Here is a 15,236-nt window from a genome sequence, read left to right on the forward strand (position 1 = left end):
TATGAACATTTTTTATTGTTTGCACTGCTCTGTTATGTATTCGGACAAAATATGAATTTTAGCATTAGTATTGGCTGATTTTAATTTAAAAAAAAATATTTCAATAAATGTGTAAAATAATTGAGACTCAGCAGGAAATTGAAGATCGAATAGGTAAATAGTTTTGAAGCAAATATCTAATGCTCTTAAAATATTGGTAAAATTGAATCTTATGCCATCGAATATTATGGATATTGCTTCGATGTTAAATATATCTTTCCCAATGCAGTATATAGCAGGTTGTACTGCAATGCTTGTTTTACTTAAATAACTAATTCTCTCCTCAATTTCCTGCTGATTCTTAGCGAGAAAGAGAACGGATTCCTGGGCGTCTTTAATAGTAAATTTTGTGGTGCATTTTTTGCCTGTCATCATATCTCTTTTTACTACCTTGTTGGTAGGCACAAGGTAGCCATGTAACGCCCAAAATAAAGCTGCATTGCGACCATCTGTAAAAGAAAATGTTCACATCTAATTTTTTTTGTTCGGCAAATTAAATGTAATAATCGTAAGATTTTAATCTGAAATAGCTCATGACCTAGCCAACAGAAGACACTTAAATAGTACTAAAAACCATTACTTGATTCTAGTTCTGTCTTCACATCAAGTTTCTCTATAGACCATCTAGTTCTATAAAACTGGTGCATGTATTGCACCATTTCACACCAGAAAACACTAATCCAGAATGAAGCAATGCTCGTACAGTTCTAATTTTTTTATTCAGGGAGTTTTCTAACCTTTGTGATAAGCAGCATGTAATTCTTAGGTAGGTTTAGATAAAAAGTTCAATGAATAAATATCCAAAATCTCTTTTTTGTGCTACAGGGTGTTAAAATTTTAAGAAAAAATCACCAGCAAAATAAAACACTAGTTCACAAAAAGGTGCAAAAATAAATTGTTTTGGTGTATTATTATTCCGGGTGTTGCATCGTCGTTGGGAACATAGGAAATCCCATGCAAAATTTGAACTGTCCAGATATTGGCTCCCCTGTAGATTTTATAGCGAAGTCGTAAATAGACTTTTTAAAGGTCTACATTTGGTAAACACACATGCCAAATTTGAACAATTTTGGACAAGCCGATTTTAGGTAATTTGAGAAAAACTTAATCGATTTTTATATTAAATATAGTATATATTTAATATAAATAATATAATATAATTAATAATAGGCAACAATCAAACACCAGTCAAAAACTGACATACCTTAGGTTGACAAACTATGATTTTGTCATTGTCAAAAGTAATTTAATTTTAATAAAATTTCAATATTTAGGGAAAATTAACCGAAACATGTCAGATACACTGTCTAATCTATTTCCCGCGTATTTTATCATGTTCACTTTTTCTTTATGTGTATAACAATAAATTATTACTAGTACTGAATATTAAAATTTTTTGTTTGAAAATGACGCTGACAACTTATATAAGGAATGTCGGTTTTTGACTGGTGTTTGATTGTTACCTATTCAGTTTTAATTTAAAAATCGATTAAGTTTTTCTCAAATTACCTAAAATCGGCTTGTCCAAAATTGTTCAAATTTGGCATGTGTGTTTACCAAATGTACACCTTTAAAAAGTCTATTTACGACTTCGCTATAAAATCCATAGGGGAGCCAATATCTGGACAGTTCAAATTTTGCATGGGATTTCCTATGTTCTCAACGACGAGGCAACAACCGGGATATATATTGTGTGGTGAATTAGTGTAAAAAATAAAGAAATCTTCTATATAAAAAAATTAAATTTCTATCAAATTTTTGTTAAAAATATTTGAAGTGATGATTTAATATCTTATATAGCTCAAAATATTAAGAGGTTTAAAACATTTGTTCATTGAACTTTTCTTCTTGAAATTATCAAAGTTTTCCCAGCTCAATGCTTACTTTCAGTTATCGAGTCATCGTCACTCTTCAACTTTTCCAGCAGCTGTCTAATATGTTTGTCTTTAATATGACTGTCGATAGTCAAAAAGGAAAGAATTTTACCAAACACCTGGTCCCATTCCCTCAGCAATCCGTCTCTGTTTTCAAATGCTGTTTTGAAATCCATGTCGATCTACAAAAAGGATTAAGGTATTCTTTATAAAGAGTTCTACTGCCCAATAAAATAATATTAATTTATTCGAACTTGACATAGCATATACAGGAAGTCAAAAAGACAAAATCAAATCGCCTCATGAAAATAGTACTGTTATTATTCATTTTAAGGCAAAATATAATAGGAAAATTAATTTACCAGTCGATATCCTGAGGGATTTCTATAAAACGGCCATTTTTTCATTATAGTGGCAGTATTATTAGCCTTGATAAAGTCTAGACGAAACTGGCAACAGGCCTTCCAAGTTGCATCAAATTGCTCGGATGTCAAATTATCAAATTTGAGGGCTTGGAGGCAGGTCTCAGCATCTTGTTCTGGTTCTAAAAGCGATGTATATCAAAATAATTAAAATGTCAAATATTAAAAAACTTTGGAATTTACCAAACTCAGTTTCATGCCTCGAACTCTTTTTTTCTTCTTTATGTTTTTTTTCAGAAACGTGTTTGGAAACCGCTGTTTTAAATGATGATGTTATGTTACAAAATTTATTATAGATTTTTCCTCGGTTACTGGTTCGATAATATTCCTGCAAAAAGTTTTAATTCAGTAACATATTTGTCTTATTCAGAATATGTCCAAATATATAAGTTTATTGTAGTATTATAATAGTATTTAAAATTATCTAACCAGTTTTTCTGCGGGAAATCTTTCAATTATTTCTCTTTCTATCTTATGACTGGCAGCCAACGTCATTTTCACCCCTTTTTCTTGAAAATATTGTGCAATAAGTGTAACCAGTAAAGATCTCTGGTCATCTTGGAACTTCGAAAATTTATTATAATATTCTATAAGTATTGAGCCTCGTGAAGATTGATTTAAAATAGTGGCCAATTGAATGCTACTGGAGGTATTGTTTTCCGGACTTGTAGGTCTTGCATATGGCGTGGAGTAACGTGTTGGTGTAAGCCTTCCAGAAGAGGAAACTGATGGGGATGATGGAGAACTATAGAGATTTCGGCTGGAATAAACTTCTGATGAGGAATAACCAAGTGGTAGTCCCAACGATTCTCGCCACTGCTCTAAATTATGCTCAAATAGTATTTGAGTTCCCATATCAAAATTTCTCAACAAACGCTCAATGTGGTGACGCTTCATAATTTTCAAAATGCCAACAAAAACGTTTTGAGCTACAAAAAATAAATATAGATTTAATTATTATAACAGTCGTTGAAACAATGCAAAAAAAGAACTTACAAATAAAGTGGTCTGTTAATGACGCAAGATTCCATTTGGTAAGCAGTGACCTTAAGTTTATTTCTTCTGATTCTTTAGATGTTAGAGTGTGAGTGGCATTTTCAAAAGAGGTATTTAACAAAGTTGGCGTGCTATACGAAATATCGGCAATTATCACATCTTGTGGATTTGATAAATTGAAGTTACTGCCAATTTCTTGTGTATCTAGTACCGAAGAAGTAATCGGCACACTAAAATTGCCATCAAAGCAGACATTGTAGAGGCCTGGAACTCCTTCAGATTCTTCTGCTATAGTCTCCAATTTATCCATGGCCTTAACACGATTGCAAAGTAAACATTTTAAAATGAAAATAAATTTTAGTAAGTAGCACACGCATAAACACAAGGTTTTAGAATATTATGCTTTGCATTATATATATTTTTTTTTTGTTTAGTAGGTATCCAAAAGATCAAAAAATATATTGAAGCAACCTTATAAATATCCGTTCCACAGAAAATATATATGAAGTTGTGCGATATTTTGTTTAAATTTAGTTAAATAATACTTAATGAAACTTTATGCATCATATGGAAAACAGATAATTTTTTTTTGTTATTACTAAAGCAACATACATACCCACATATCTCAATATCCTGCTACAAAATTCAACAATATTAAACAATAACAATAAAATTTGCTAAAATTATTACTAATGTTCAGCGTTCCGGTGGTTACGCGCTAACAGCACTTTAACAGAGTCTCGCTCGCGTATTAAGCATCAAACGAAATTCTGAACTAAAAAAATCGATATTGTCAAGTTTAACTATACAAAAGCAAAATTGCTCGATACTGTACCTATAAATTTAATATGTTTTTAGTTAATTTCAGCGTGTATAATGCAATTTATATGCTAAGAATTTAACGCAGTTCTTGTACAACTAATATTTATTAATTTAACTTTGATTTCTTTGATTTTGGCTATTACAAAAAGTTAATATTTTCTATAGATATCATACGTTTCGAGCAGGCTGGCAACGCTGCAAAAATTCATCATGGCATCCCGAATTCTACCAACCTGATTGGTGGTGGAGATTCGCGCACATTTCGTTGACATGTTTTTTGGAACCCCTTACCCTTAATATACAGGGTGTCCCAGAAATAAGTGCAAGTATTTTAAAGGGTGGTAGATCTCGATAAAAGAAACATATTTTCTCTCCATCGTTTTTCAAATAAGTCCAAAATAACGGGGTTATTTTACTTTGAAAATTTCCAAAAAAAAAAAAAATTTGAGAACCGCTGGATCTTTTCTGGATTTTCTTTCTTGTAAATTTAATCTAATACTTATGTTGCCATATTATCAAGAAATTATGTTTTTTAACTAAAAAACCAAAAAAAAATCCAAAATTTTTTTCAAAAAACTTGCAAAAAAAACCTCATAGGCGTGTTTCTGGGGTTGAACTATACTACCATACTGGTACCATACTGGTAGTACCATACTGCCTTACTGGTACTACCAGTTAAAATACTTGCACTTATTTCTGGGACACCCTGTATACATAAATATTGAAAACTATAACTTATTTTTATGTCATTAGATATTTTTGTAATACTCCTTAATACGTAACATATTTTTTCCCCGCGCAGTTTTTATAAGAGTAATAGGTGGACCAAGTATTTTTTCAGTGAATATCAATGAAAATTCACCTAAATTGGTAGGATCAATTTCGTAAGCAAGTAGATGAGGATCGTACCTTACATTTAGTAATTTTTGGCAGAAAAAAATTGGTGGTTTTTTCTCTAGTATGACTATGTCTAATATTACATACAATAAAATATCATTGTTATACACTGGTAGATAGTAATGACACCTGTATTCAATGCCTTGGTAATAAATACGAGAATAAAATTCAATAAACCCCTCAAAAAAATTTAATTTGTGTCTAATAATATTTTGGTAATTACTTTGTACTCTAAAATTTTCGTCACAAATCAATCCCTTTAATGAGAAAAAGTTTTTAGTGTTCATGATTTGGAAGGCAAATTTTAACTCATATTTCTTAGCTAGTGTAAGACAAATATTCTTTCTTGATGTAATACAGTGTGAATAGATTTTGAATTGCCTATGCTTGGATTCAAATTTGAAACACCATAGTTTTCTTAATGGTCCTGATTGTCTTATTATTTTTGGATAGTGGGTTAATAGATGATGTTTTGGCTTCAGTGTATCGTTAAAAAGTGCAGTATAGTCTCTGTTGTGATCTTTAATCTTATTTTCTAATAATAAAATGTTAGGTACATCAATCTCGAAACAGAGTAGTATATCTATGATTTCAACAAAATTTACAAGAAATCGCCAAACGGTATCATCCGAGGGAACTAAGTCTCCAATCATAATGGGAAAGTATAAAATAAATGTCATCATTTCTCTAGCTGACATTTTCAGTTTTCTTTTCTTAAGATGGTGTGGCTCTATTTTTCCACAGATTGTGTTAATATCTATTGGGCCGTACTCAAAATTTTGTTTTCGGTCATTTAAACCATCCAAGTCAAAATATTTCATAGTTATGAAATATTCAATGATGTGACATAAATCATAATGACATATCCCTTCAAACAGATCATGCATAACATCAGCATAGTAGTTTGTTACGACATGAAATGAAGGAATATTATTAAGCAGAGATATTTTACTAATTCCCATCATACTATTTGTATTGGAAGCATCGAGCTCATAGTTTTCAACAGTTCGATTTAGTTCGGTATTTTCGTAACTCATTTTCTGGGTATCTGCTTTTGAGGCTCGACATAATCTGCAAAAATAGTTGCTGGAAAATGATTTGCTAAAATCGAGAAACGAATTTAAACCTAAATTATCACCGATTACTAATCCTAATATAAAATGGACATTAGCACTTTTATTGTCATGGCTTTCAATCAGTATACCATTAATTTCAAGATCTTTTAGTACTTCTATTAAATATTCAAAACAATTTTCATTGCCGAAAGTTTTTAGATCATTAGACTTTATCACACCTGCATAAAAAATATTTTCCAATTTAGATTCTTGTACTGGTAGGCAGGGAAATGAATAATATATGTTACATACGGAATGTTTTGATGAGTGTGAACCAAGGGGATTATTTATCTCAAAATCGTCTATATATAAGAAAAAAGGAATCGTAATTTTTCCTGGGTATAATTTGATTTTATTTTTCCATAATTCACCTTGCATGAAATTTGTAAACGTATTATTTACTTCCAGATCTTTCATATAAGCCAAAGTAGGTTCTAGTAGTTTATTTTTTTCGAAAAATGCTTTGAATTGAAATTTTAAAGGCATTACGATGCCTTTAATTTTTGTTTCTTGAGTTATCAGATTCCCCGCTCGATGCACTGGTCGTACCTCATTATTGATAGTAATTTCCTTGAGAGTATTAACGCATCCTTTATTTGTTAATATTTTATGAAACAAATAATCCGAGCTGAAAGCTTTAAATGGATTTCTACAGTTCGATATTAGACTAGACATTTCGTTGTATAAGGCCGGATTTTGGTATTGAATGTTGCATTTAGCAAAATTCATAAACATATCTAATAGTGGTTCGAGTAAATATCCATTCGCAATGTTTTGAATTTGTAGAACATCCTTTCTTGTAAAATTATCGTTATTGTGCAGCGAAAGTAAAAATTGTAACGCAGCGTTTTCAACTTTTTTATGTAAAGAATCAAAATTAAATTGCTCAGGCTCGTTTTGAATTTCCTCATCAATTTTGTCTCCTGGTGTTTTGTTATCAACAAAAACTGACCTAGGACAATTACTATCTGATAGAAGACTGTTATCCGATGTCACTGGAATGTCCATGTTTATAGTAAAATCATCGTTGCCTTTATCTGTACAATTAACAAGAACTTCATCTACGAGATGTTTGCGATTCATATGCCTTTTGAAGGATGATAAATTTTGAAAGCACTGACCGCACTCATAGCATCTAAATGTCGAGTTACTGTTTAGGTTATGGCAACATTTAAAATGCCTAACAAGTTTTTCTAAATTACTGTGGTTGGTTTTGCACACAAAGCATAACATTCTTTACGTGATTTATGGTACGTACCAAATTTAATCTAATCTTAAAATAAATACTCGCACCAGAGAATCTTGTAGAGTAATTTGATTTGACACAATAGATTAACTACAATAAGATAGGAATTTTATTTAAAATATTTTAAATAATGAAGGGAACACTTACCGCTCTAATAAAACTAAAGCCTCACTGAGCAACACAATCACACAGACGAGACGTTATTAAAGTGCCAAAGTAACCGATCAACATGGCGGACATTTAAGCCCTAATATTTTATTCATGATATTAATAACCGCGTACATTAATATAATGTAGTGTGTTCGTTGTATTAATAAAATTTTTCATTGTCACAATGTACAACGCATTCATTGGGACAATGAACGCATTCATTGGGACAATGAACGCGTTCATTATATTAATGAAAATCTTACATTAATTCAATAACCAGATTTTCATTATATTGATAAAATTAGATTCATAGTATTAATAAATCGGACATCGATCTATGATTAACAAATCATTGTATTAATGAAAAAATTTATTGTCCCAATGAAACAAAGTTAATAATCACTGTTTATTAATATTATGAACAATATTTTTTTCAGTGTATATCACTGTAATCACACAACTGCAATCTATTTCCGTATTGTAACAGAATTTTAAATTATGTCTTTATTTTCGAGAAAATTTAGAATGCTTATTTTGCTACTACCTTTTCGGATTAGTGAAATGGATTCTTTGAAGTGTGGATATGATCCTTCGAAATGGAAAACGAAAATGATCCTTCCTATTTCGATAAACGGTTACACTTGAGTAAAAATTAGTAAATTGTTAAATTAATATTACAAATATTTATCTACAAGAGAGAATTTAGTATAATTCACAAGCAAGAGAAAATAAACCAAAAAAAAATAGAAAGCAAAACGAAAAGGAGCAGCAAAGACAGGTTTGTTGCTATCCTATTTAAAGAAAAATCCGGTAACTAATTGAACATTTCTTATCACTGCAATAGGAAACTATTAAAGACTTAATTAAGTGGATTTAAAAGCAGACCTCATACCAGGACTTATTACTTACTCAGAACCGATAACATTTCTACACTTGGGTTTAAATTAACGGCGGCATAGCTGCAAGAGACTGCTCTACAACGAAAACACTTTTTAGAATTTAAAACGTTTAGATGTATAAAGGTTTATACATGGTTTAGTGCTTTTATGTCATGACAAGGTTCAAATTTACTGCTCTATATGAATGTGCACTTTGAAAGCAATAAAAAAATTATAATCGGTAATATACTTTTCTTGGTGACGATTTATACCATACGATTAAAAAAAACTACAGCAATAACATAGTGTTAAAAAACAACTTAGAGTAAAATTCAGAATAAAATTTAAAAAAGTAACTGAAAAATTTTTCAACCCATTTTCCCAACCCATTCATAAGTGAGAAATAAGGTGTTGATTTCACCAATATTAAAAATAACTGCAATAAAATATTAAGGTAGCCTTTCTTTGGCATAGTATCAATTTTATTTTTGTTATTATATGGACTGTCTACGCCTTTATATGCACTTTATGACACTTAAATTACAAATATGCCCATTTTTTGGTCGGACAAAGCGTTTGAGCTTTGGATCGAGTCGATAAAATATACTCGAAATATTTTATTCTGACGTATTTGACACTCCCACATCAAATAAATTTGCCGCAACGTTAAATAAAGGTGTAATTACATTACACGTACTATATTCGTTGTTCCTATATGTATAAGGCACTAAATCTTCTGTAAAGCTTGCGTATGAACGTACTTTACGTACCTATTTATATGTGGAATTTTTTTGGTTTGTCTCAGAAATGAACTATTCTGGTATTTTTAAAAACCAATAATTACAAAATCTGTGAAATATGAACGTTATAATAAGAATTCATAAGAAAATATTAAGTAAAGTTTACACATGACAGTGACAGCCGTGGATGGAATAACAAATATAGAGCATAAGAGGATAGAGTGGATAATACAGAAGACCCAAGTAACAAAATTCAGCTACTGAGATCATCTAGCAGGAAGGACTATCTGTAAAAAATTGTCTAATAAAATTACTTATATTATTACTAATCGAGAGACACAAAAAGACCAAAGAAATGTCCTAATCTAAGATTAGATTAGATTTTTTGAGGTGGCTATTAGCCTGTTCCACTGCGGCCTTTTCAGATCTATTGTACAGGGTGTCCCACTAAGAATAGCTCTCGGCTGTATCTCGGAAAGTATTAGCCGTAGAGTCTGCGGAAAAAATATTTATAACTAAAGAGGCTATGATAAATTGCTGGAAATTATTTTGAAGTTTGTAGAACGGCTGCTAGAGGGCGCAACTGCTATAAAAAATAAGGAAAAGGAGTTTCTACACAATTTTGCCTACATAAAGGGTACTGTAAATAATAGCTTCATAATCTTCAGTAAATTTTGAATTTTTCTTGTTAGAACTATTTTCCAGTATCTGGCCAAAATTAAGTGGTGGGGGAAGATTATATCTGTTTTTATTTAAATATTAATAACTCCAGACTGGATGAACGGAATCGTACAAACGTGGGCTCGTTTAAAAGAGCTTTTCTTACCCTATATTATACAGTATAAATAATAATAATAGTAAGCTTTGGAATGTAGACGCTAGGGGACGCTGTCTTACAATTTAACAAACATTGCGCGTTTTTTCAAAAAAATTAAATGCTATAGTATATGCAATTTTAACTGATAGTAAAGAGTAATAAAAATCTTAAAAAGTCAGCGAAAACCGCATCTTGATATCCTCTTTCAAACCGAAGATATTAGCAGAATTATAATAAAGACGAAAAAATAAGCCCTTACTTACCTTATTTTTATAACACGATTAAAGTAGCCCTCTTGATTATGACCATTCTAATAAAAAATAAGATAGAAAAGATTAGTTTATTCTAAAATCGACAATATACCAGAATATCATAATGCCAAATGTATTAATATCTAATAATTAAGATCTCAATGGCAGTGAATAAGAAACGACGCCTCAGTGAAGTCATGGTAAGCTTTTGACGTAATAGTATGAACGTCAATCAACGTTTTATTATATCAACATTTTGATAGTCTTAGCAGCGTTTTTTCTCTTTTGAAGGAAGGCATTTTTAGAAAAACAATCAAAAGATAAATAACGCTGCTGAGACTATCAAAATATTGATGTAATACCTAATATTTTGATGTTGAAACTATATTTAAAAGCACCTTTTTTCTAAAGCCTACCATGAATTCACTGAGGTGTCATTTCTTGTCCACTGTCATTGATATCTTAATCATTATAGATATTAATACACCTAGTATTATGGTATTCTGGTACATTGTCGATTTCTTGAGTAAAATAATCTCTTTTATCTTATTTTTTTATTAGAATGGTCATAATCAAGAGGGCTAGTGATACCGTGTTAGAAAAATAAGGTAATGGGCTTATTTTTTCGAATTTATTTTAATTTTGCTAATAACTTTGGTTATATAGAGATTTGTTGGCCATCCACTTCTTAATCAAAGATTAGAGATATTGCATCAAACAACATAAGGAAGATTATAACGAAAAAACAGTAGGAAAAAGGTACATAATATAATGATATTAATAATATAAGATAGACATATATGTGATTGACTGCTTAAAAATGTATTTTTCTACTTGGGTATGTGTAACTGTTAATATAAGCAAAATTTATCACTATCGATAAGAACATCATAGAGAAACTAATTAATTCACGTACGGACAGCACAAACACACTCTCAGATGCGACTGGAGACGTATTTGATTTATCGCAACTAACGATTTAAATCATGGGAATAACTGCCTGTAGCTCGGTATAATACGTTCGGTTGACATCTCTTATCTATAGCTTGTTTGCTTTGGAAAATTAGCGCGATGATTTAGAGACGGCCAAAGCAAATATGTAATAATGTGACTTCTGGTGTATTCCATGAGTATATTAATGATCCCATCGAAAGGAAATATAGGTAAAATAATTATACCTTTTTGTCTCTGTTTCAATGTTAACAATGAATGAAAAATTCAAATATTTACTCAAATCGTAATATTTGATGTAGATTACATCTTCATTATTGTATATTTGGCAGCATTTATTTATAAACAATGTAAATTTGATTAGTTAAAAGTATTTTATATGATATACAGCGATTGAAGGCAGAATAGTATAGAATGACAGAGGAACTCATCACGGCAAAGGTGAAAATCAGTAATACTCTTAAAATGTATGACAGACCTGATAAGCAAAGATAGAAAACATGTCAAAACTGTGGCGGATTTAATAACAGGACATTTTGTAAGATCAATAGGCATTTAAAACAAATTGAATTTACGGACAAAGCCATGTCCAAATTTGATCAACGATAATGATTCTTATGAAACTTTGTCAATGACTCCGTTAACAAGGAGTTATATTGAAGGGAAGGTTCAGTCTAAAAGTTATTAGGCTTTGTGAGAAGACTAGGACTGGAGAATGTAACCTAGAGACCAGAAGAAACCCCCAATTGATCTAAAAACATCGCCGATTAGCTAAATAATGGCCGCGAAGTAAGATGTTGTAGGGGTATGAAAAAATACCGTCATCCGGCGGTATGATATGTCTATATCTGTAAATGCCGGTGGAAAGTTGAATTAATTTGTCGTTGACGGCGGTATGAACTTAACCTGGTTAGATAAATGTTGCCTAACCTGGTCAGATAAAAGAAATTTAAACATCAAATAACGTCGAAATTAACTGACTTCTAACCAGTGGCGGCTGGTCAGGGTAGGCAAGGTAGGCGGCGCCTACCCTAAAATTTTGGCAGAATTTAAGCGGTTTATTACATTACATTATTTACTATTAATGTTGCCAATACATAAACATACTGTTAATACACGGAAGCGTGTTTTAATAATCAATATTATTTTAATATTTATGATCTTGTATTTTAAAATATTCACTATCGCTGGCGTACGCTGACTGTGCCACTGCGTTAGGAAACAAAATAATTTTGACCGTTGGGGTGCCTTTGTTCGGCGATTTCTGCATCGCCTACTATCAGGGTTGATGCACGATGTACGGCAGTCTTCTGTCACTATCTAACTCATCGTGCGGTAGCGACGCGACGTAAGTCGGAGTTGTATCGTATTAAGGCGGGGCTTAGGCGAAATCTCCGGTCGCCTTCGCATGAAGTCGTTGACGCTCGGTAGGCTTAAAAGTTAAGGGATATTTCCGATATTTCATAAGGATATATCACGGATATGTCACATTTCATTAAGGGATATTTCATATGATTCATTATACGTAGCATTTAAAAACTTTTTATATGAAAATTCAAAAAACGTTTAAAGCAAATTGGAAACATTTTTCGGGCTTATCCGAGATTATTCAAAATGATTTGATTTAACAAACTTGTTATATTGATAATTTCCAAAGCATTTAATAGTGATTTAACAAACAAAAAATCTTATTGACCAACGTAAATTAATGAATAAATTGCAGGTATTAATAATAGATATGAAAAATTTCGATTATATAATAATTTAAGGAGAATAATAATGGAAATATATTTCCAGAGGCTATCAAATTGTTTTTTTTTGATTGTTACTACACCATTTACAAGTACTTGGAAGGAGAGAGACATTTTTCATGTTTGAAATGCATTAAAATTTATAGCAGAGATTTCATGAAAAAATAAACGTTTATCGTCACTTGCCTTACTTTCAATCTAAAAAAAAGATCTTTTCACAGCTCTTTAACAATCTGATGATTTACTGATATAATAATAAATAATTTTTCTTTATTAAGAGACCGACTCATCAATTTAATGTATAAAACATAATTATTCTTTCTCTCAATACTACCAATTTTTAAGTTTGCGTAAATAAATATAAATAAAATAAAATTCTATATACTTCGATATACTTGTACATTATGTGATTACGTTGAATACTGTTATTTTTGCTTTAGTTTTGTCCTAAATATTCTTGAGCTATGTTTATAGTTTCACAACCCAGAGATAACATATGTTTACAAACTGGGTTAGGATATTATGTAAATGGGGGGGGTAAATAGACGGCAACTAAAATTTTGTCGCCTACCCAGTCACAAAGGTCACGAGCCGCCACTCCTTCTAGCCTCTACCGGTAACTGGCTATCCGAAAATTGCGATCATAGCCCATCTATACAGTAGCTGACTGAAAATTTGATGTGAGACATCCAATTTAAAATCAAGACATTCAAAGCAATAAAATTTGTATTAAAAAAAACAACAGAGAATCACAAAAAAGGTTGACTGCAAAGCAATCAAAACTCATGCAACTTTGTGTCGACTGGAGTTAAAGAGTTACTGATAGCGGCTAGGCGCTTCTTTTGACATGCCACTCGACGCAGTAATGACTTGGTGATTAATATTTGTTACTTGTAAAACTATGAAGCAAAACATTCAATTTTATAATCAAAATATTCAAAGCAATCAGATCTGCATTAAGCAAACAGAGAAAAAGGAAAAAAAAGACATGTATTTTGATTGTTATAATTGTTAGAGCCGATCGCCAAATCATTACTGTTTTGAGTCCCTCCATTCTGACGAACTCATTTCAAAATGATAATATATAACCTTTATTTTTGCATTACAATTAGATGATAAAAGTTTTCTTATTTTGCATCTAACATGTCAAGAATGTTAAGTTTTGTATGTAATAAAATGTAGTTTTATTTTGACAATAGTAGCTAATCCGTATAATAACACATAAAGCTTGGTAAAGTAAAGGCGGTATTTTAGTTTTTTTAAAGAAAAAATTGCATTTACCACCAAACAGTGATATTCTTTATATGTATAGATATTTAGCAACGACCGCCATTCTTTTAAAAATTACCTCGTTGTTCAGAGATATTCATATTCATCAATACCCGTGATGCGTATCATCGAAAAAAAACGGCGTCCAGTTGGCTTGTAAATGACGATCGATGATAGTTCCTATATAATTTTACATATAAAATGACAGCGATCTACAATACATGTCAAGTTTGGTTCAAAAAATCTAATCTAATCTCCACAAAGTCAAATTTGAAATTGGCAATTAAACCTAACCTGTTGCCTAATGAGGTACCAAAAACTCTATTTTATAACCTTCTGACCATTCAAAAATAATGGTTTCGGTAATGATAAAAAAATGATTGTGTCCATTTTACACCTTTATTTAACTCCGCCGCTGTTTCTCTCCTTCAATTATTTTAATTCCGGTGGCGGACAGGACTTCCACCACTACGAAACGAAATAAAAGGCGTTAATAGAGGAAGACAGGTAGCACCACAAGATAATTCTAATTTAAAAAGCAATATCGAACTGACACAAAAGGCTCGACAGAATTCGATATGTTTATACAACGTATTGGTTTTAATAAGCGCTCTGTGGTTTTTGTAATTTTAACTGTGGTCAGGATTCGTTTCTAATTTCACAACTATAATTGACGGGTAGCCGGCGTAATAACCGGCCGCAGTTTCCTTTTGTACTATTTTTAGATAATTTTCCGTCCTACTAATGCTCAAAAGATTATAGTTTTGTTGGTTTTAATCATTCGAACGGTGTGAAAAATGTACAAATGGCTAAACATATTACAAAAATGTTCATAATCCTTTGTATAAATCTACAGAGACGGTTTTAAAACTTTGTTGAGAGTAACATGAAAAATATCTGAATGTGTCTTTTCTTCCTTTTCTAAGTAAAAATCATTTTTTTTTAATTAATACAAAATTTCTCAAGCGATATACAGTAGTTCCTTAATCACAGTAGTTCCTTTCTCACGAAGATATCT

At 31.1% G+C, this 15,236-nt stretch overlaps 1 protein-coding gene across 3 annotated transcripts; it reads right to left on the bottom strand.

The window, feature by feature from the left end:
- LOC115883721 lies at positions 1–7,723 on the bottom strand. Of its 3 annotated transcripts, XM_030902125.1 has the most exons (8): positions 7,559–7,723; positions 7,424–7,501; positions 3,332–3,644; positions 2,765–3,264; positions 2,519–2,663; positions 2,276–2,457; positions 1,924–2,095; positions 1–488 (listed from the first exon to the last, which is right to left on the bottom strand). In XM_030902125.1, the coding sequence occupies exons 3-8, from the start codon at positions 3,639–3,641 to the stop codon at positions 13–15; spliced, it is 1,785 nt and encodes a 594-aa protein (XP_030757985.1). In that variant the 5' UTR covers positions 3,642–3,644; positions 7,424–7,501; positions 7,559–7,723; the 3' UTR covers positions 1–12. The 3 variants fall into 3 exon arrangements, with proteins under 3 accessions (XP_030757985.1, XP_030757986.1, XP_030757984.1); XM_030902126.1 differs by lacking the exons at positions 7,424–7,501; positions 7,559–7,723 and having other exon boundaries at positions 3,332–4,518; XM_030902124.1 differs by lacking the exons at positions 1–488; positions 1,924–2,095; positions 2,276–2,457; ... (1 more) ...; positions 2,765–3,264; positions 3,332–3,644 and having other exon boundaries at positions 4,707–7,501; positions 7,559–7,689.
- Between the last annotated feature and the right edge of the window lie 7,513 nt (positions 7,724–15,236).

This window comes from Sitophilus oryzae, unplaced genomic scaffold (assembly GCF_002938485.1).
Source record: "Sitophilus oryzae breed Bouriz unplaced genomic scaffold, Soryzae_2.0 scaffold_1977_pilon_pilon, whole genome shotgun sequence".
Lineage (NCBI taxonomy): Eukaryota > Metazoa > Arthropoda > Insecta > Coleoptera > Curculionidae > Sitophilus > Sitophilus oryzae.